Source organism: Saccostrea cucullata, unplaced genomic scaffold (assembly GCF_032062105.1).
Source record: "Saccostrea cucullata isolate Sc308-1 unplaced genomic scaffold, CSIRO_AGI_Scuc_v1 ctg191, whole genome shotgun sequence".
Taxonomy (NCBI): Eukaryota; Metazoa; Mollusca; class Bivalvia; order Ostreida; family Ostreidae; genus Saccostrea; species Saccostrea cuccullata.
Genome location: NW_026935443.1, coordinates 182,634 through 204,608, shown reverse-complemented (window position 1 = coordinate 204,608; position 21,975 = coordinate 182,634). Strand labels below are relative to the sequence as shown.

The following is a 21,975-nucleotide window of genomic DNA, read 5'->3' as shown; positions in this document are numbered from 1 at the left end:
TGATATCAAAAATTCGAATTTCTGATATCAAAAAATCATTTTTCTGATATCAGAAATTCGAATCTTTGATATCAGAAAATCTTGTTTATTTTCTGATATCAAAAATTCTATTTTTTGATATCAAAAAATCATTTTCTGATATCAAAAAATCGAATTTTTGATATCAAAAAATCTTGATTATTTTCTGATATCAAAAAATGATTTTTTGATATCAGAAAATCTAATTTCTGATATCACAAAATGATTTTTTGATATCAGAAAATATCTTAAAAATATTAAAACGGCGCCTCATACTTTTCATTCATACCAAGGAAAATGTAGCATGAGGTTTTGATATGCATTTGTGATCTTTTAGGCATCATACGTACATTAGTAACTGGATTTTTTTTAATAATAAAAAAAAATCACGATCCTATGTGTTAATCTCTTACAAATGAATATTGCTTAACTTATTATCATTTTCTTTTCCAGCGCCACTGAAACTTGAAGCACTAAAACACGTTTTGCATTGCGACCGTATAAAATATTTGTTCCGCAATTATAAATTTATTAAATACTTTCAAAAATATATTCGTTTCTTATTTTCCCTTGCCCTGTTATTTAATATGACTCCGACCCTGCATTGGAGCAAATAGTGTACTATTATATTGATCGCTGTTGCGAGAAACACGATTTGAAAATTCCTTGATGAAACTTACGTTTTGCAAAATTGCAAATAAATCCTACTTTTACCCATTCCTTGCTCAATTTCTCGAATTTCCTCGATACTTTGGGCAATATCGACACTCAGAGTTAGTAATTATTGGTCAACGTAGAGTGAAAAGACCGCTTTATACTCTCAATGTACTTATAATTACCCTCGTAATTTTCGTTGGACTAAGGCATTTGAACGTTTTATGATGATGGCCTGTCCTGAGACAAGATTACCTCAGTCAGATTAGTCAGATTGAATAACATCGGTTTATCTAGAATGAAATTAAATAGCAACGTAGTTTTAGTTGGGGAAAAAGTTGTTCTTGTTCCATATGAAGAAATCCACGTTCCAAAGTAAGTGTCTCGGAGAGAGAGAGAGAGAGAGAGATTAATTGATATATTATTATTTAACCTTATATTGTAACAGAATAGGAAGGGCAACCAGCCTCAGTGTTTTATGGAATATTTTAGTAGTTTAAAGTAATGCTTAGAATAAAAGTGGGCTACCCCTGCACCCTATGTTCATGTAAATGTTCAACCAGGCCTCTTTCTTTACTCCTCACAAAGATATTAACAGCATTGAAGGAGGAACTTCAGAAATACTGTTCAACAATATAAAGAAATAGCTAGTGTAAATCGGATGTGCATACTTAAAAATTCCAAGGAACTTTTGGACAATTTGAAATCACAAGATTTTACCAAAATCAACAGCTTAAAAACCTACGACCTTTCAACTAAAATATACCCACAACCATTCCCAACGATATATTAAAGTCCAAGCTTTAAATTGATTTTATCGACAGCTGCTTTTTCGATAAAAATGGAACTAGTAAATTTACTTACCTTGTCACTGGTCATTTGCAAAATTATTTTGTTAAAAACATTCTGAATGTACACATAAGTACTCTGAAGTTGACATAAAAAAAGATGCTTGAGTTTTTGATTGACAATATCTATGTTGTTTTTGAAGACCAGGTCTTCCAACAATCTATTGGAATTTTCGTGGATACCAACTGCGCCCCCGTTATTAGCAGACCTATTTTTGCATTCATATGAAGCAGAATTCATGCAAAACCTTACGCGCGAAAAGAAGAAAACACTTGCAGTGGCCTTCAACTCGACATTTAGATATATCGACGACGTATTGTCAATTAACAATGGTAATTTTCATTCTTATGTTGATACGATATATCCTGGTGAGCTTTAGATAAAAGATACCACAGAGTCTGACACATCTGTTTCATATTTGGATTTTTTACTTGAAAAGATGGTAATGGTAATCTAACAACCAAGCCCTATGATAACCATGATGACTTTAACTTTTCTATCGTCAACTTCCCTTACTTATGCAGCAATATACCTTCATCTCTACGAATGAACAATTTCTAAAACGAGGTAAATTATTGACAAACAAGTTGAGGAAACAAGAATATCAGCAGTCTCGTTTAAAGTCAAAAGAAATACGCTAACTCTCGATTCCCCCCTACATTTTGCAATCATTTGATTCAATATAAATTGAAATTTGGCCATAAATTCTTTGTTTAATACAAAGAACAATTCAATGGATAATATATACATTTGTGGTATCTCTCCATTATATAAACATACAGAGAGAAAATATCTTCAATTCTGTATGAAGTTTGTCAGAGGTCAGACGTCAATACGTGACCTAATCACACGGCGCAATAATATCTACCGGTACATAAATTTTAAAATGACCTGCTCTACTTGCTTTTCGTGTATAAAAATGAACAAAATAAGCAAGTAAAATGATAATTATTTTATTTAAAATGTAAACAAGTATTTCATACAGTTTTTGGGCTATCGATTCAACCCGTGTACATAGAGAAAACTAGGAGCCTAGCGTTTGTTTACATTTTTCTTCACTTTTGTCAGTTGCACAGTCTCTAACGTTTATCCTTATTTTTGGGTAGACCTTTAGTTAAATTTTCATGATAAACTTTTATTTTATCTTTAATTTTTTCTCACGATAAATTTATAAATATGTGGAAAATATCTTTGCAATCATGCCATGAACAGCTGCCAAACACCTACGTAGTTCAATATAAAGCTGTCGCCAGTGTCTCCGTGTTTATCAGTGTTTTACGATAAGTATGCCTTTAGTTACAGAAACCGTGGAATATTTTTGATCAAATTGCAAATTAACTGGCTCGGACAAGTGTCTCAGTCCATCGGATCCATCCATCCCTTTCCAGCGAAAAATCCTCCAACTTTTTATCATCAAACTTCGGACGTGTTTCTTGTGTTTTTTCAGCATCGATTATCCTTTTCACGAATAAAATATTCCCAGACAACAATCTGTTCACTATTACTGATCACAAGTAGCCTTTCACAAAATATTCCCTTCGAAATAGATTCCTTAGCCTAATGAATTTGAAGCGTAACCGCCATGCAAGCCGATTTACACCTTGCGTCATTTTTCAAAATCTACGGCGGACGGTTAGTGCAATAATTTAAATTCGAAAATATTCAATTGTCTGTCTCAAATGTATATATAAGTAATAAATAACAAGTTTATAAACTCTCGGAATTCCAAATCTTCTGAGAAGGCCTTCGGCCTTCACAGGATTTTGCAACTTCATTCCCATTGATAAACTTGTTATTTATTTCTTAATTGAATATAAATTGCAGGGCTCTCGATTTGGCCAATAAAAAAAGGTTTTTTCCCCAAAAGAAAGGTGTAAATTTCCGAACTCCCATAGCAAAATATTAATTAAAAAATAAAAGTCCAGGAAACTTAATAACAGAAAAAAACCCCAAACAAAACACATTTGCAAATGGAAGTGAAACTGTATGATTGTTTTATTAGTTCGTGCCAAATGCATAAACTGGTATACAACTATGAGTGCAGAGTATCTTGTTATGTAGTTTTGACAAAAACCAGCATTTTGGTTTCAAAAATAGACATTTCATTTAAACATTAGTAAGCTGCACCTAGAAATATACCCGCGCATAGGCATATTCAGTCTCGCGCTGCATTGGTAAGCAAAGTTGCCCATGTGATCGAGGAAATTCGGGACAATGTGACTAGCGACTGTCACGCAGTAAGACATATAACCGCAATATCAACACTAATTTGACAAAGCTAATGTACTTTCATAAATAGCCTACGTACCCATGTTTGTTCTGTTTAACTGTTTATTCAAACCAGAGTTATTGATCTTTTGAGGATTTTTTTTAATGAATTTGTGTTATCCGACTTTTCCCAAAATGACGATAATTTTCCCAATTTGAACGGCCCCGGCCCCAAATAAAGAGCCCTAAAATAAATTATCCATAACTCCAGCTCTTGAAAAAAGGGGGGTAGACGATATTTTCCATTGAAATCAAACTTTCAATCATCGCCATATTTTGAAATAGACTTGGATTTGATTAAATGTTCCTTATATCTTTTCATATGTTTTAGGCAAATAAATAAAATATAAATAAAGTATAATGTTTCAGTTGTAAATCGCTTTGAAATTGGTGGAAAATAAGCATTACATCGTTTTTGTCAATAAACATATCCCCCTCCCCCTCCCCCGTGTCACACAAAAAGCTTTGGTATGAATTTGTGAAATGACAGTCGATATTACCCGTAAAAAGGAATTTGCGTTTCACGGGGGGATGTTTTAAAAATATTTTCGTTTTTCATTGATTTCTATAGTGAAAAACACAAGTTTTACCAAAATTTTAGAGTTATCTCTCTTCGTTTTCCCAAATAAGTAATCTTTTATGAAAATCCATATAATTATCTTTAAAAAAAATATTAAAAATTCATCAAATGTGTTAACTTTTGAAAATTGACTTTGAGATAGGCGGGAGAACAATACTATCGTTCGCAGTTCTTTCGTAAGTTCTATGGTCGATACAATGACCTTGTCAGCAAATACAATTTATCATTTATCATTGAGTCAAATGCTGACTGTCGTTTTTCATACTAAGTTTTTAGTCCATTATTTATCCACTGAATTGACGACAGATTTTCCGTTATTTCCCGATCATGACAAGGAGCACACGGCGGGTGTAAACCGGTCGGCAGGGGATGCTCACTCCTCCATGGCACCCGATCACACCTGTAATGTTTTTTTTCATGTCCTTGTTTGCTCTGCTTCTATTTTGTATCATCATACCACAGCAACACAATGCAAGGCATACTTTCAAAGTTTAAGGAATAAAAATTACGTTCCACGATATATTTGGCATGTATGCCACAATGGTACCTTCCTGGGCCTGGATGTGTTTGCACAGCCCCACATTGTAGTTGAAAAGGGTAATGATTCAGGACTGAGTTGAGATTTTATGAAATGTTTGCATAATGTCAGCAAATAACTTGGTCTGCTAGTCTTCAGCTGGTTCTTCAATTTGTTTTCCCGTTTCATGTAAAAAGAGTTTAGTACTTTGACTTACTTGACTTATTCTTGTTCACTCCTTGAGGAGCATAGGACCGCAACCACACCGCGCCATCGGACTCTGTTTTGGTATATTAATGATCCTTTTTTGAAATTTTCTTATGACAAAACAAGATGCTATGTCACTTAAAAACCTCTGTATGTTTATATTAAAAATATATGATTAAATCCAGCTTCATTTGCTTCCATTTCTTTTATACATGTATCTCCTCCAGGTTTGCCTTGGTCTTTATCTCCCTCCCCTTTCCTTGTGGATTCCAATCCAGAGCTTGTTTATTGTTGTTTGAGGGTTATATATATCATATAGCCCCATTTTCTCTTCTTGATATCAATATCTGTCTATAAGGTTTTGGTTGGTTCTCTCCCATAGGCTATTGTTTGATATGGTGTCAGGCCATCTGATGTTGAGGATATGGCGGAGAAATACATTTGTTGATAAAAGACCGTAATTTGCTGTTTATTTTTAAGTAACTTTCCAGGTCTCGGAACCATACAAGAGAACTGCTTTAACATTTGTGTTAAAAATCCTGATTTTGCTGTTGATGGAAAGAGCTTTAAAATTCAAGATTTGACTGAGGGTGTGGAAAGCATGTCTTGCCTTATTAATCCTGCTTTTGACGTCGTCATCTGCTCCACCATCCTTGTTAACAATACTTCATGTATTCTTTAAACAAATACAAATTTTAATTCTAAAAATTAACTCCAGGTATCATGAATGGATGAAGTCAGAAGAGCTCCAGAAATTGACAGCATCGGAACCCCTCTCTCTAGAAGAGGAGTATGAAATGCAGAAGAGTTGGAGAAATGACGAGCAAAGTAAGTCTTTTTGCAGAACAAAATAATTTTATCAAATTTTGGTTGGGTTTTTCTTTATATACAGCTCAACAAACTTTTTAAACTCACATGGTTTTTCGCACAAATTAAAGTCACATTTTTCTTGCAATAAAGCTTAAAATTATCGAGTTTCAGTACGAGACAGAACCCTTATATTTTTAAATATTTCATGATAAAGGTGTATATTCTCTAAAAATCATTATCTTAAGTTTTTAAAGTCAATTTTCTAAAAGGGAATTTATTTATAAATTGTATAATGTTAAATTTGTATGATTCTATCATAGTATTTACAAATTAATTAATCGAACTTTCTTTGATACTGTTTGGTTGAAATTTTCAAATTGACTTCTTATAGATGAGTATTTTTCTAGGTACTTTGCACATTTTCCATACTTGTCTTGGTTTTGGCGAAATGCTGCGCCGAAAAATGTCAAAACTGAATAAAGAAATCAAGAAAAAGATACTATCTTAAAGTATTGTTAATCTTTCAACATCGTAAATTATAAATATTGAAAAGAAAATTCTTTAACATATATGGTCTGAAATTTTGAAAATTTGTGTTTGAAGGTATTTCATGATGCTAGATTTCAGGAGTTTAACCTAAAAAAATGTCATCTTTTTAACATGGAAGGCAGTCGAACAGAAGAGAAATACTTCTATCACCCTGCGGTTTAGAGTAATATTAGAGTACAGAAATACAGAAGTTACATGAACTACACTGTATTTGTATTGAGGCAAGGCAAAAGTATGCTTTAAAATGAACTGATACAAAAACGGTTGCACTTGACGAGAAACCATGAAAAAATCATTTGGAAACCCTCCAAATATATAATCCAAGAGCATTTTAAAATTCTATCAAATATTATATGTGAATTATGTTTAAAGTAATGAAATGTGATAAAAATTCAGTTATACATCATTTATTTAATATACGTTACACAATTTTGCCTTAAAACAATGTGACCTTAATTTGTGCGAAAAACCATGTGAGTTTAAAAAGTTTGTTGAGCTGTATATAATTAAGAGGCAAAGGATAAAATTCTTAAATCTTAAAAGACATAATCTACTGAATTTGCAGAGATATTTGTTTAAGTTGCATATGCTTGTATATTTCAGAATGTACATTTATAATGCTAGACAAAGAAAAGTATAATGGTCCTGAAACAGAAATTGGTAAGGTCAATTAAAACTTATGTAATATGTCGTATATGAGATGTGCTTTACGATAATATACTAGTAAACTTTTTGTATTGTATGTTCAACATGAATTATATGTTGTGAACTTTATAAACTGTAGATCACCAAATTTTTGCGACACGTTAGATAGGGAAATGGAACTTTTAAGCTAGACAAAATAGTTTTCACTTTTTCTGTTTAATAACGTATACTTAAGTATAATCTTCATTGATGTAAATAATTAATAGAAAGAAATTTTTGATACTAAAAAGTAATTACGGAAAAATAAAGTTCTCAAGAAGAAAAAACGATTTACAGTACTAATACATGTACTTGCTTTTAAGATGAATGCCAAATGTGTTTAATCATTTCCTTGCCGAAGCATACCCTGACTACATTTTACGCACAATGTATTTTGTTCTATTTTAAATACAAGTTAAATGTTAAATGGATTAAATTTTACATATCTGTTTCTAGATGCTATGGTTGGTGATGTCAATTTATTCTTGACTGAAGAAGATGACCATATTGCAGGAGAAATTAACTTGATGGTAGCAGGTATTAACTGTATTTATTCTTAAAGTAACTAAAAAAACTCACAAGTGATCTGCTTTTTCTAATGCCTGGATGTAGAGTAGGCTGTTTAATGCCAATGTTACAAAATACTATAAATTGACAAGCTACTTTAATATTTTTAACTAAATTTTGCTGTGACCTTTTTAGCACCGCTGATCGGAGTATAATAATACTCTGGTCAACTCTATATAATACCGTTTACTCTTGATTATAAATCGGCATTTGTTGTAAAAATGCAGAAATTATTTTTACTGGCATACCGGTATTCTGTTATTTTTTGCTTAATCTGTGCTCCGTCGAACAGGGACCTCAATCGATGCCTGTAAGGTGTCACAAAGAATGCAGTTAATAAACCAAAACATATTTTTTTAATTAAAATGTTAAAATGGAATTTTTCTTTCAATATACATGTTTATTATAAAAATATTCAAAATATCAATAAAGTAAGCATCTCAGAACTTGTTGACTTATTTGTTTGTCAGAAGAGAATGTGCGTCATAAAGGTTTTGGTACAGAGTCTTTATTCCTAATGATTCGTTATGGTGAGTATTTCTTACAGTTAACTCAAACATTACAAATTTCTTAATTTAATTTTAATCCTGTTTTATTGTATGTTTTAATTGCTGTAATACTGCGTAAAAAATCTGACATAATGTAAACATTTTCTGTAGTGAAATGATTTTTCTCGTTGCTGCAGGATGGGTAAAACTGAAGCTAGAAGAAGTGCGAGCAAAGATTGGATTTGATAACGAGCCAAGCATAAAGATGTTTACAAAGCATGGATTTCGGGAAGTACGACAAAGATATATAGCACCAAGAATTTACTTGAAATAAAGAAAAAAAGTGTTTTTTTGGAGGTTGTCGAAAACATTTGTATTTGATTGTTCATGTATTTAAACTTATAATTGTAATAGAGGTTACTGTGTATATTAACTTTTATTTAATGATGCTTTGTCAAAAAGATTATCACATTTTTAAACAAGTCAATTTGAAAATTGATGATTAATATCATTTATTTCAAAGTAATAAAACGAAACACAGCGAAAAGTGATAAAATACGTCTTTTGTAGGTTTCCCGATCGGATTTTTTCAAAGAAGTGACTTTAGTGCTCAATCTAACAAGTGACGTCAAGGCAAAGATTGCAGAATTGACAGAAGGCTTTCGAGAAGAAAAATATAAATAAATCTGTTTTAAAAAAATCTCATTTGTCTTCAATTGTCAGTGATTTGCGGTTTTAATTTTGCATTTATGACTTCAATAACAGTCCTTAATTGCGTAATAGTAATTAAATCACCACAAAATGCAGCATTTTGATGGATTATTATAGATCGGCTCGAAAAGAAAGAGCATCGAGTTCTCTGTGATGTCTAGTTTTATTGGAACAAACGTTATTACTTCCCTTCGACCAATCCTCCGTTGAACATTTAGATAAAATATATACCGTTTACAGTTTTCAAAATTCTTCCTGGTAAATGTACTACTACAACCTTACAGTTAGATAGAGAAAACCTTAAATTAAAGCCTATTCTAAAACTTTTTGAATATTTCTTGGTAAACAATTTGTCGCTCGCGTAGCGAAGTGGTGAGAGTGTCGCAAATTAAGGAGTTTCTGCCACTGCTGTCTTTCGGACGAGACCGTATATAAACGAAGTTCTATATATGGCAGTAAATGCTGGCAAAAAAAAAACATTCCTTCCTGTGCAAAAGCCCTGAATACCGATATAGTTCTAAAACATGCAGCCCTCCAATGGCAAGTGGTGGCGTCTCAATGTGCGTGAACAATTTTCTAAAGAGACTGTTTAGCAAAAGGCACTCACATTCTGTCACACTGTCAGTCATTCTGTTTTACTGTTTCACGAGCTTTCAAAGTCCGAAGTGTCGGAAGAGTAGGGTTTTCTTCATAGCCACAATTCGTAGGATTTCACCTTTGAAACAAACTTTGCAGCTCTCCACTGGCAAGTGGTGGCTCTCCATACGAGTGAAAAATTCTCGAGAGGGACGGTAAACAATTTATATACAATGAATCAATATCTAAAACATTTACAGTAGTGAAGAGGAAACTTCAGAAGTACTGTACAGCAGAATACGTGTATTTGAGAAAAGCTTTAAATCAGATATGGATACTGAAAACGCCAGGAAACTGTTAGAAAACCTGACATCACAAAATTTTACCAAAATCAATAACATTGAAACGTACGATTTTTTCAAAACCTATTGCAACCATTCACCACGATATACTAAAGTTCAGACCTTTTGACATCATTTAAAAAAAAAACAAAAATGGAACTCTTAAATATACTTACATAGTCTTTGGTCATTTGCAAAATAATTTGTAAAAAAAAAAAATCTGATTGTACACACATTGACAAGTTCTATGAAAATGATATCAAAAATGCTTGCGTTTATGATTGACAATATCTACTGTAGTGAATTTATTTTGGGAGATAATGTCTTCCAACAATCCATCGTAATATCTTTAAGTACCATATTCGCCCTTTATTCTCAAAACTTTTTTTTTATTCATATGAAGCAGAATTTATTCAAAAACTTCTACATGAGAAGAAAACGCTTCAACTCGACATTTCAATATATCGACGACGTATAATTAACAGTACTTACTTCCATTCCTATGTCTTCTTGATAAATCTCAGTGAGCTTGAAATATACCAAAGATTCTGACTCAACGGTTTCATATTTGAATATTATACTTGGATAAGGTAATGTTAACAAATCTTTATGATAAACATGATAACTTCAACGTTTAAATCGTCGCCATTCCTTACTTACGTAGAAATTTACCCTTATCACCTACATATAGAGTTTATGTCTCAGTTGACTCGAAAAGCAAAAACATGATCAATTTCTAAAATAAGACAAACTACCGACAATTATAAGTTTATAAAACAAGGGTATCAACAGTCTTGATTGAAGTTATCATTTTGCAAGTTTTATGGTCGACATAATGACCTTGTCAGCAAATACAACATATCACTGTTTTATACATAATTTTATTCACTCAAAACGTACATGGGATTGGGCTGCAGGCAAAACTTATCTTAGACCTATCATTGAGTCAAATACTGACTGACATTTTCATACTAATTGTTAGACTATCATTTACAGCCTTTATTGTCATCGGATTTTTCTGTATTCACGATTACGACAAGGCGCACACGGCAGAAATGACCGGTCGACAGGGGATGCTCACTCCTTCATGGCACCGGATCCCATCTCTGTTGTTTTTGGAGGCCCAAATTTTCTCTGCTCCCGATTCGTGTTGTTTAAGTAGATTTTGAGCTTGAATACTATTCGATTTATCTATATTTCATTAAAAATAATTTACCAATTGATTACATACCTGGATTGGTATTATAATACACGTACATTTTCTTACCTTTTTCGTGGACAGTTTTCGTGTGTTGTGTTTACCACATTCCCATTTCGAATACTCGGAATACTGTCAAAAATTAAGAAAATGCCTTGAAATCATTCCAATCATTATTAATCTATATGTATACAGTTTTGGTCACTTAAAATCAAATTATCGAAAAACTTTGAATAAAAAATTAAAATCTGTACGGTTAAATTTATTCATATTACTATAAATATAACTTTGGTTGTTATTTTAGGATTTTTTGATAGAAGTTTGTTTGTATTATCTGTCCCTAAAAGATTAAGAACTGGTTGGGAAGTTACTGAAGTTACTTTATATTTTCAATGTAACTGAACGGTATTTTGAAGAAACACTTGCTACAATGTGTTGCCTCAATCTCCCCTTCAAACAAAAGTATTGCTATGATATTTTATTATAGGTGATTGACTCTCTTGTAAATAGCGCTCTCTAACTGTTATGCAGAGTAGACAGAGTTAGAATTCCCCTTAAAACATCAACTGAATGAAATTTTTGCAGGAGAAATACTACCCAAGATCTATTTTTCTTTGGGAGAAATCCTACTCTAGAGCCACTTTTCTAATGGGAAGGCCCAAGCTAATGTCACTTTTCCGGGGAGGGGGATACTCTAAAGGGGATGTTCTAAACCTGCTCTACAAGACGGTCGGTAAAACTTTTCTTGAGATTCCAAGAACGAAGTAAAATCCATTTGTAATTTCTGATGATCTACGTCTAACTTCCCAAATCACAGTTCTTAAAGTTAGTCTTTCTTGATGTACTAGTATTTGTAACTTCTTAAATCACAGATCTTTAGTCTTTCTTGAAGTATGTGTAACTACCAAATCACTGTCTCGTGCAGTTTTTCTTGAAGTACCTAGAAGTGCCCAAATCATAGTTCTAACTAGCTGCAGATTTGTAGCTCTCCGAAAAAAATAAATTGATAGACCGGAGAGCTACAGTGCCACCCATTGAAAAAACTGTATATTTATTGCGCACAAAAAAGTGCTCTCGGTTCTTGATTAATTCTTCCAAATTCTTACCTCAAATGCAAAAAAGGAAAGATTTCAAAAAAAAAATCCTTTATCCTCAATCAGGTACTCTCGTAGTTGACATCTGAACGAAGCATATTGGACCGAATTATCTTTGAAACCAAAATGGCAGTATAAATAAACGAAATGTTCGATGATTACAATATCAGGGTCAGGAGGACTATTAACAACAATTATGAGGAATGTTTGGATGTGGAAACAGCGAAAGAATATGTTAGGAACACATGGTTATTAACATTTTGAAAGTACAGATTTAAAAACATGGAGAAATAAATCGAGAACCGAGCGCACTTTTTTGTGCGCAATAAATATACAGTTTTTTCAATGGGTGGCACTGTAGCTCTCCGGTCTATCAATATATATATTTTTTAGGATAGCTACAGATCTGCAGCTAAGTTCTAACAGTCTTTCTTCAAGAACTTCCAAGTAATCAACTCACAGCCTTTTGCAATCTATCTTCTTGTGCTTCAATTTTTGCTTTATTGTACTTCGAAATACTAAGTCTCAGACACTTACACATTTTTTCATCATTTCTAACAATCAAAATTCCAGCTCTCTTTTTAAAAAATAAAAATAAAATACACTTGTGAGGCTTTTCATTTGAAATTGATGAAACAATTATATTAAAAAAACACAATGAAAACTGAATTTCAGCACAATTTAAAAAAATCTAAAGCTTAAAAGTTAGATAGACTTTTTCAAAGTATTAGTAGTCACCTCAAATATGAGTAAAAATTTACATATTTGGAATTTGAATAAGTATTCCGATTTCAAAATTTTACTTTATACGATTTTAAATAACATAGAATATGTTCTATAATAATGTGTTCAATTTTGACAAAAAATGCAAATGATGCACTGTGGCATTAGAAGACGATTCAAACCTCAATATGTTGTATATTTTGACATGCGACTGTCATTATCAACAGCATAAATACAGTGTATATGATTTGACACGTCAAATTTTACACTTTAGGTTCTATTTTATTTTTTAAAATTCTTAATACATGATTAATAGTCCTTTAAATTGATTAATGCCAATCGACGAACGGAATTCTGTTAACTAAGAGAAGTTTCAAATATCATTTGCATTACACAAAACCTCAGATAACCATTAAACAGATTATAGATGAAGATATCGCTCAAATAATTAAGACGTGTGCATGTGTCGTTCACACGTGAAATTTTCTTCTGGATCAGATTACATTTAATATATACCTTCGGTGTTCCATGTCAGAAATCAACTACAGACCAATTCTTAACGTAAAGAAATGTAGCCTCCCAAGATGATCCGTGATAGTTAGAGTACAATTAAGAGCAGGGCATCAATTAAGGAGAATAGTTAACGGAAATCTAATCGTTTACAAAAGTTTATTAAGTACTTCCTTTCAATTTTCCCTATACTCTTTTTTTTACTGTAGAGTTTTGGAGATTTTTTAATGTTTGAAGAACAAATCTTCCGTCCTTGTACTGTAATTTGAAATTTTAAAAAATATTGGTATGATATATACAGTAGAAAATGCATAAAATAATTTCAGTGCTTTACTGAGCAAAACAAAGATAATATAACATTTATGTTTTCTTAATTTATATACAAACTTTTTTATAATCATGGTTTCGATTACAAACTTAAAAAAAAAAAACTTTTCTGAATATCCCCCCTCCCTCGATACCACAGAAGGATTCAAAATTAGGAAACAGAATAAAATAGATAGCTATTGTTTTTTTTTTTAAAACAAACAAACAATTTACTTGGTATTGTGATGTGTGCATGTGATTTTTAAAATATTTTGAATAATACTGAGTAAAAGTTTTTAAAAGTATCTGTTTCTTATCTTATTTAAGAACAAGGGAAACGAATGATCGAACAATTTCAACATTATACTTTATATTAAACAAAAACTTTAATATAAAGTAATGTCGAAATTATTCAACTATAGAAATATTCCATTACCAATAGAAAGCTCAGCTAAGAAGACAACATTCATGGCAATTGCAATATTGGCATTTCTAAGTAAAGGTTATATATGTTCATAAATAATCTGCATACAAAGAGGAAATGTTTCTAAAAATATCAAATACCAATATTTTCTTCCATCCTCAAGTATTATAACACAACAACATTAAGCAGGTGCAAACCAGCATTTATTTATTCATCTTTCTAAATGTATGACTGTTAATAAACTACCGCATCTATAATTCATACATAATTGACATAGTTTCTTCATTTGACATTAAAGAGTTATTATTGAAGTAAAGTAAACAAAAATTACTTTAACTAATTTTCATCATATTTTTAGCGTTTAGAACAGAAAGTAGACAGAGTTTGTTATTTGCTCACATAATGCGCCTGTGTTTTCAATAAAGTACCCCATTAATATGCATAATTCATATATATATTTTCTACGTTCACATTCATATTCAAGGCTAATTATCCAGAAATGTTAGTCTCAAATCACGCTTTATCTTTTCATTTATCATTTGGATAATTTTCCATATCAAAGTACAATATGATTGTAGGGAAATTCTTTGGAGATATAGATCGGCTCGTTTATTGAATGTGCTTGGTTTTTTGTTATATCCAGGTGCTTAGTCATTCAAGAATATTAATAATCTTTTCGATCTGCAACAAAAGAAAATGAATGATTTATTGTAATGTAGGAAATATTTTTTTGAATTATTTCCACAATTGTGAATTTTTATATGTGTGAGTTGACATTTTATATTCCTTTTTATTGGAATGTACTTGCACAGATAAAAAGTTACATTACTTGTTGGTTTCTCAGAAAGCTTGCATAGATGGTGCTATGTTCAGCATTGCATTTTTAAATTATAAATAAGTAATCTGAGCATTGCATTTATGGTTGTTAAATATGTTATGATAAAGATAGTTATTGTATCGATATGTAATATTAAATAGAACTTTAATTTTGATTAAAAGTTAATGAAAAAACAGCTAATTTGGAAGTAATATTCCACATTATTACAAGCACTCTATCTTTACAAATTACAAAACACATTGCATGTATAAGGAGATAACGAACAGTTTTCACACTCAAAAGTCCAATAAATATTTTTAAAAATAAATTTTCTGTTAAATCATGGTTTTTCATGACAAGAAATTTTGCAGTTATATATTTTTTTTAATTAAAAAAAAAATCCCACAAAGCCATGCAGAAAAATACGCATAAAATGCAAGGATGACTTAGAAAACCGATTCGAACGCTCCATTAGTGATGACATCGTCCAATATTAAAGAATAAAGAACGCACTCTGCATCAATCTGATCTTGTTCCAAGATAACGAAGCATACACTGTTGCATCAACTTCCATTAGGGGATAAACAACGACACTGATCATGTCTTAATAAACAGAAACAGATTGTGCCTTTAGCTATGCTATCATCTAGGTGGCTGCGACAGTTTCCCTCTTTTCTCTCTCTGACAAATGTTTCCTAATTAAGTACAAGAAGATAGTCTTATTTTAATAATAATACATGCATCACCAAAAGTAAATACTTTGCCATTCAAAACCTTAAACAAATCTTATTATTATTCATATTGACGATTTAAGATATTATTTGTACATGTATATATATCATTTGTAATCTCCTTTTTACAAAACTAGAACTTTAAAAAAGAAGAAAAAGTCAAGAGGTATATGATAAAAAAATATTTTTCTAGATAAATCAAATGATCTTGTGAAATATATCCTTAAAACAAGTAGAAGGAAAAAGGACAAACATTGTTGGTGATGTAATTGCTTCATTTTTGTCCTTTATGCCCCCAAATCCTGAATAGATATGGTATTGAACAGCAAGCTGGTAATTAACAGTGCGATTTATATGCAATAATGCATATCGGTCTTTATGAGCGAACTGGTTTATTAGAACTTATTTAGAAAAATACATCTGTACATGTATTAACCTTTTTTTTCTTCACAATTGGGCGTATAAAAGTGCTTTGTCATAATAATCCTCCTCTCCTACGATGAAATTTACATTATTGTCCCATTTCAAAAAATTAAAAAGAAATTCACGTTTTCTTCCTCCTATAATTTATATTCATGTAACATTTTTTATTATAAAAATATTACACAGACTTCTTCTTCAAATTCTGTCTCAGAGAAAAATATTAGTTAATTAGCACATAAATTTAAGAATGAATTTTATCGCAGTAGAAGGATCTTTTACGACGTGTAATTTTGTCGCCTCCATATTGTTGAAAAAAATCTCTCACCTGTTTTTTATTAAAGGTATATTTACAAAGATTGAAAGTGCTGATTTGCTAGGAGAAGGTGAATATGATGAATGTCGATTGGGGGAAGATGTTTAGGAAAAAGAAATAATTACAAGATTTAAAACGCTTTCATCTTACTGGCTGTATGTTTTTATATATGGTGTAATTCCCTTTGCTTTGATCTAAATCATAGGTCTCAAACTTTCCAAGTCACTATAGTAAAAAGTGGAAATTGGACAGGAATTATGCTGATTCATTTCATTTTCTGTATTATCTTCAGTTAGGTGGGTTTTCTTTGCTGATAATGTCTACAATGAATTTCAAGACTCAAATCGTGTAGAAATGCTAATGATCCAAAGATGTTAGATCCATAAAAATGCCTTTTACATGATTACAACAAGTTTTCATCCTTTCAGATTTGCATAACAATTATTTAAATATTCTCATAACAAATAATGTTCAGAAGTTCCAAGTCCAAATCGTCTTTTGCTGCAATAGAGAAAAAAGTACATTTCATAAAAATGGATTTTGGAATTTTAATAGAACACAATTTTCTGAAATTTTGCAATTTGTACCTAAGCATATTTAAAATACAAGATATCAAATGTTATTTTTCCGAAATCTGTAAAAAAAAAATCACTTACATGCGTTCTTTCAAAAGAAAGAAAAATGTTATTATTGTGACAAAGTGTATATATCATGAAAGATTAAAAAACCCTCAAAATCCCATATGTATCCTCTACATCCATTTAACGGCGTATACAGTTGAGAGAAATTATCAGGGATTAAAAAATAAAAATCAATCTTTTACAATAATGAAAGCGATATTCCTGATACCTTAAGAAATATTTATGTCTATTAAAATGATTAATTCCATGGCTTTATTCTGAATCGATTCTTCATTTACTTTCAATGAATTTTAACACAACTGATCACAAATCTCTTTCGTAATAAAGTAAAAAGTTCTTGAATGCAAAAAATGATCATGAAAATTCACTTTATCTCAGATTATTGCAGAACTTTGCATTTTAAGGCAGAAATCTACCGCCATTTATTTCAAAAGTACTGATCCATGTGACACTTAAATCAATTCAAGATTGTTCCAGAGAAGCAAAACAGAATTCTCATCATTGTCATTGAACCCTCTTAAATCCGCAGGGAAATTATCCCAGCAATCAGTTAATTTCTCGACGTGATATTAAGTGCTGATTTCGTAATCATTTAAACGATATCAAAATTGAAAATCAGAAGGTCTTCCCTAATATTAAAGTCAGAATGATATCGATATGGACTTAGGTGAGAGATTAGGGGGTACCATACCACATTTGTGATATAATATTAATTGAAAATCTTTGTCTAATTTTCTTTAGCTGGGGGAACAGGTGACTAACGAATGTGTTAATGTGAAGGGAAGAAAGTCTCCATTGATCTGAGGTCAAAGAACGTCTCCTGAAATTTTAAGATTTTGTATTGATCCTCCTTGAAAAGGAACAGGAAATGCATTTTTGTAACCTTAATGATCGTATTTTTTTTTTCTTAATAATGAATATTTTTTATTCATTTGCATTTTTTTCTTGGCTTGTATTACTTTATGTATAAAAATGATAATTTGCTAAATATTTTATGCTTTGTGATTTTATTTCTTTTCTTATATTTTAATATCAATTCCATTTAGTGAAGTAGTTCTTGATTTTACATTTTATATAAGATCATTTTTTTTTCTTTCAGATAATTAAATAACTCAAATCATTAATTGACAATTACGTAATTTTATTTATTATTGGGTACAATCATTAAAAAAAATATCCTTAGAGAATTCAAAAAAAAAAAAAAAAAACAAAAAATTATATAGATGGAAAAATTTGATTTATCAAATGAAGTTACTAGGCCTTTGCTTTCAAGGGAGAACATCGTTTAATAAGACAATCATTATGCTTGACATGCAGTATTAAAAATAAATACCTGATTGATGCATGTTTTGTTGAAATAAGTGTATTGTGTAACTCTCTCTCTTAACCATGCATAATGGAACATGACCATGCAGTGATTAAACAACTGATAAAATCACACAAAATACGAGTCAGCTAAACTCTTTATTGCATACGAAGCGCAATTGTTTAATGAAGTGATGAATCAAGCAGGCAACATTTGTTGTATGCAAGTGTTTACAATTCATTAATGATGGCGTGAAATAGAAAATAAACTAAGGGTATTTCAATACAACAAACCTTTCCTTTCTAAACACTGTATCCACAAAGGAAAATACGCCTTGAAATAAAATATTTACCATGGAAGCAAAGTATAAACTATTTTGCAGCTACCATGGGGTACCTGGTTCAAAATGCACGCAAGGTGCGAGTAAGATTGCAATAAACAGTTTGATTTGCTGGCATGTTGTCTGCAACGCTCGTCACATTGGGTGTTAATATGTAATATTTCTAAATGAAGAGACAGACTAATAAGGAATATTACCTACGCCACCCTAAAGTCTCACTTCTAACTGCTCAATTTAATTCGTATATAAATTCATTAATGAAATTGACTTCTGACAATTGTATGTGCAAACAACGTCACTTTTTGCTTGAGGTAACTAGTTACCTTTTCTATTCTCCACTTTGAAAGAACTGAAATGTGTAAACAATTCCAGCTTAATAATTAAACAGTCTGTATCTGTACAAGGAAGTCGACTAAACGACACTCTGGAACCCATAAACTGGTACTGTAGCTTGATCCACTCTACAATATCTTTTGGCACCGTGGCTCTTCAATTCAAAAAGAGAGACCTACATTTAGTAGCACGCTATACTGCATCAGACTTGGGCAGTGGCTGCAAATTGTAATAGGAGAAACAAATTATATCCTATATGAATATTTATTCAAATCCTTTGCAATAGAAATCTACAGAATATTCCAATTCTTACTAAAATAAGCCTCAAAAGTCATATTGTATGATATAGCATCTGCGAAATAATGAATTCAAACAGTAATACGGCTGAAAATCCATTGAAACAAAATTGAGAGCAGAGTAAACACCGACCTTTAAAAACCAATATGCAGTGGGATCAGATGTCTTTGAGGAGTAAACATCCCCTGTTAACCGGTCGTGTCCAGCGTGCGCTCTTCGTCATGATCAGGTAAAAAGAAAAAACAACAATTCAGTGTAAAATTAGTGATGAAACTATTTGCATAACAAATGTCAGTAAACATTCAATTAAATGAAAGATTATATTGCTGAAAATATCAATGTATCAACCACAAAAACGTTGAATTTGAGTGAGGATGTTGATATCCTTGTTTCTTTATTTATTTATATATTTATTTGTCAATGAAGGATATGGAGATAACGAACAGTATTCAATATCAAAGTCCATAGAACAATATAAAATAGAAGCAGAGAAAACACGGACCTCTAAAACATCAGAGGTGGGATCAGGTGCCATGGAGGAGTAAGCATCCCCTGCTGACCGGTCACACCCGCCGTGTGTTCCTTGTCATGATCAAGAAATAACGGAAAAATCCGTCGTCAATTCAGTGTATAAATAATGGACTAATAATTAGTATGAAAAACGTCATTCAGCATTTGACTCAATGATAAATTGTATTTGCTGATAAGGTCATTGTATCGACCAAAGAACTTACGAAATGATGAATTTAAACAAGACTGCTAATATTCTTATTTTATGTACTTGTTTGTCAATAATTTACCTCTTTATGGATTTTTTTTATCCGTAGAGCATGCTCTTGCGTATCGAATCAACTGAGATATATAAACGCCGTATGCAGGTGATTAAGGTATATTGCTGCATAAGTAAGGGAAGTTGACGATAGAAAAGTTAGTCATCACGTTTATCATAGAGCTTGGTCGCTAGATTACCATTAATGTTTTTTCAAGTAAAATATCCAAATATGAAACAGATGTGTCAGACTCTGTGGTATCTTTTATATCAAGCTCATCGGGGTATATCGTATCGACATACTCATAATCATAGGAATGAAATTTACTATTGTTAATTGACAAAACGTCGTCGATATATCTAAATGTTGAGTTGAAGGCCACAGCAAGTGTTTCCTTCTTTTCATGCATAAGATTTTGCACAAATTCAGCTTCATATGAATACAAAAATAGGTCTGCTTATAACGGACTGCAATTGGCACCCATGGGAATTTCAATAGATTGTTGGAAGACCTGGTCACTAAAAACCACATAGAAATTGTCAATCAGTAACTCAAGCATCTTTTTGATGTCAACTTCAGAGTACTTATGTGTGCAATCAGAATGTGTTTAAACAAAATAATTTTGCAAATAACCAATAACCAAATAAGTAAAAATGATTAATGACCAAAGTAAGTTCCATTTTTATTTTTGAAAAAGTTGAAAAGGGAGCTGTCAATGATACCGAAAAGCCTGGACTATAATTTATCGTGGGGAATGGTTGTGTATAAAGTTGAAAAGTTGTAAGTTTTTAAGCTGTTGATTTTGGTAAAATCTTGTGATTTCAAATTGTCCAAAAGTTCTTTGGAATTTTTTAGTATCCCCTTCTGATTCACACCACTTCTTGAATATATTGTTGAAGTTTTCCTTCACATCACTACTGTCAATATCAGTGAGGAGTAAAGAAAAAGGCTTTGTTGAACATTTACTGGAACCCGCAATGTATCAAAACTCTCCTCCCTTTTTTGAAATTGTTCGTTTGTAGAGCAGGCTATTGTAAATAAACTGGGACTCATAAACTCCTGGTGCAGGGATATTGGTATATTGCTATGTAAAAAGAGAATTTGCAATTGAAAGTTGAAGTCAGCACGTTTATCATAATATTTATCATATATATTGTGAAATTACCTTAAATGTAATATAAAATCCTAACAACTCTAAAATCCTTGATTTCAATCCTCAGAATACACCAGAGGATTAATCCAAAAGTAATGATACAACTGATATAAAAATATCAAATAATCAAAATCCTAACAGGAAAATTTGACATACTTACACGCCTATGGATTTGAATTTTCCATAAATTTCAAACAATAACAACAATTATTATTATTATTATAAAATATGAAGATAAACACAAGATTTGGGATTGTCTATTTGCCGCACCGACTTTTATTTAGTTACTTTTTGACACTCATTTTCAGTTTATCCGAATATTTTACCTCTGACGTGCTTTTTTTAATTAGCTTTACAGCCACTTTATTATAAATTGTCTTGATTTGAGTTGAAATATTAAAATCATTGAAACTTTTTTTCCATATGATAACAAAGTTAATTCCTGTTTCATCTGATTCAAAATGAGTGATAAAGAAAACTGTCATATCGATGTCAATACAAGCTTGCCGTGCAACTGTAGTCAAGACCCAACGTTTTGCTTATCTTAATATTTTAAAGAGTATTGCATATTTGTATTAAATTTTAGGTCAAAAAATCTATATAGATATATGCACATGAATTTTTAAAAAAAAATGTAAAAATGTAAAAAAAAAAAAAAAAAAACAAAAACAAAAACAAAAACTATTAGATCACTTATTAGACTTTTAGATATATGTTATATTGTAGAAGCACAAATTTTCGTGGGAATAAAATTTCGTTGATTTGTCATATAAAATA

General features: G+C 31.2%; 2 protein-coding genes across 2 annotated transcripts in view; both read left to right on the top strand.

Moving 5' to 3' along the window:
- Positions 1–21,975, top strand: part of LOC134242872 (serine/threonine-protein kinase SBK1-like) — a 444,928-nt gene that overhangs the window by 252,583 nt on the left and 170,370 nt on the right. The gene's annotated exons all lie outside the window — the stretch shown is intronic.
- LOC134242889 (alpha/beta-tubulin-N-acetyltransferase 9-like) lies at positions 937–8,992 on the top strand. The gene is made up of 7 exons (XM_062725091.1): positions 937–1,047; positions 5,812–5,921; positions 7,056–7,112; positions 7,593–7,673; positions 8,174–8,233; positions 8,389–8,483; positions 8,762–8,992. The coding sequence occupies exons 1-7, from the start codon at positions 971–973 to the stop codon at positions 8,873–8,875; spliced, it is 594 nt and encodes a 197-aa protein (XP_062581075.1). The 5' UTR covers positions 937–970; the 3' UTR covers positions 8,876–8,992.

Excerpts from the sequence above, each read along its gene's own strand:
- LOC134242889 (XM_062725091.1), top strand. The coding sequence starts at position 971 with ATGAAATTAAATAGCAACGTAGTTTTAGTTGGGGAAAAAGTTGTTCTT. Across the intron at positions 1,048-5,811 it reads GAAGAAATCCACGTTCCAAA|GTATCATGAATGGATGAAGT; the intron begins GTAAGTGTCTCG and ends AATTAACTCCAG. Across the intron at positions 7,113-7,592 it reads TGGTCCTGAAACAGAAATTG|ATGCTATGGTTGGTGATGTC; the intron begins GTAAGGTCAATT and ends ATCTGTTTCTAG.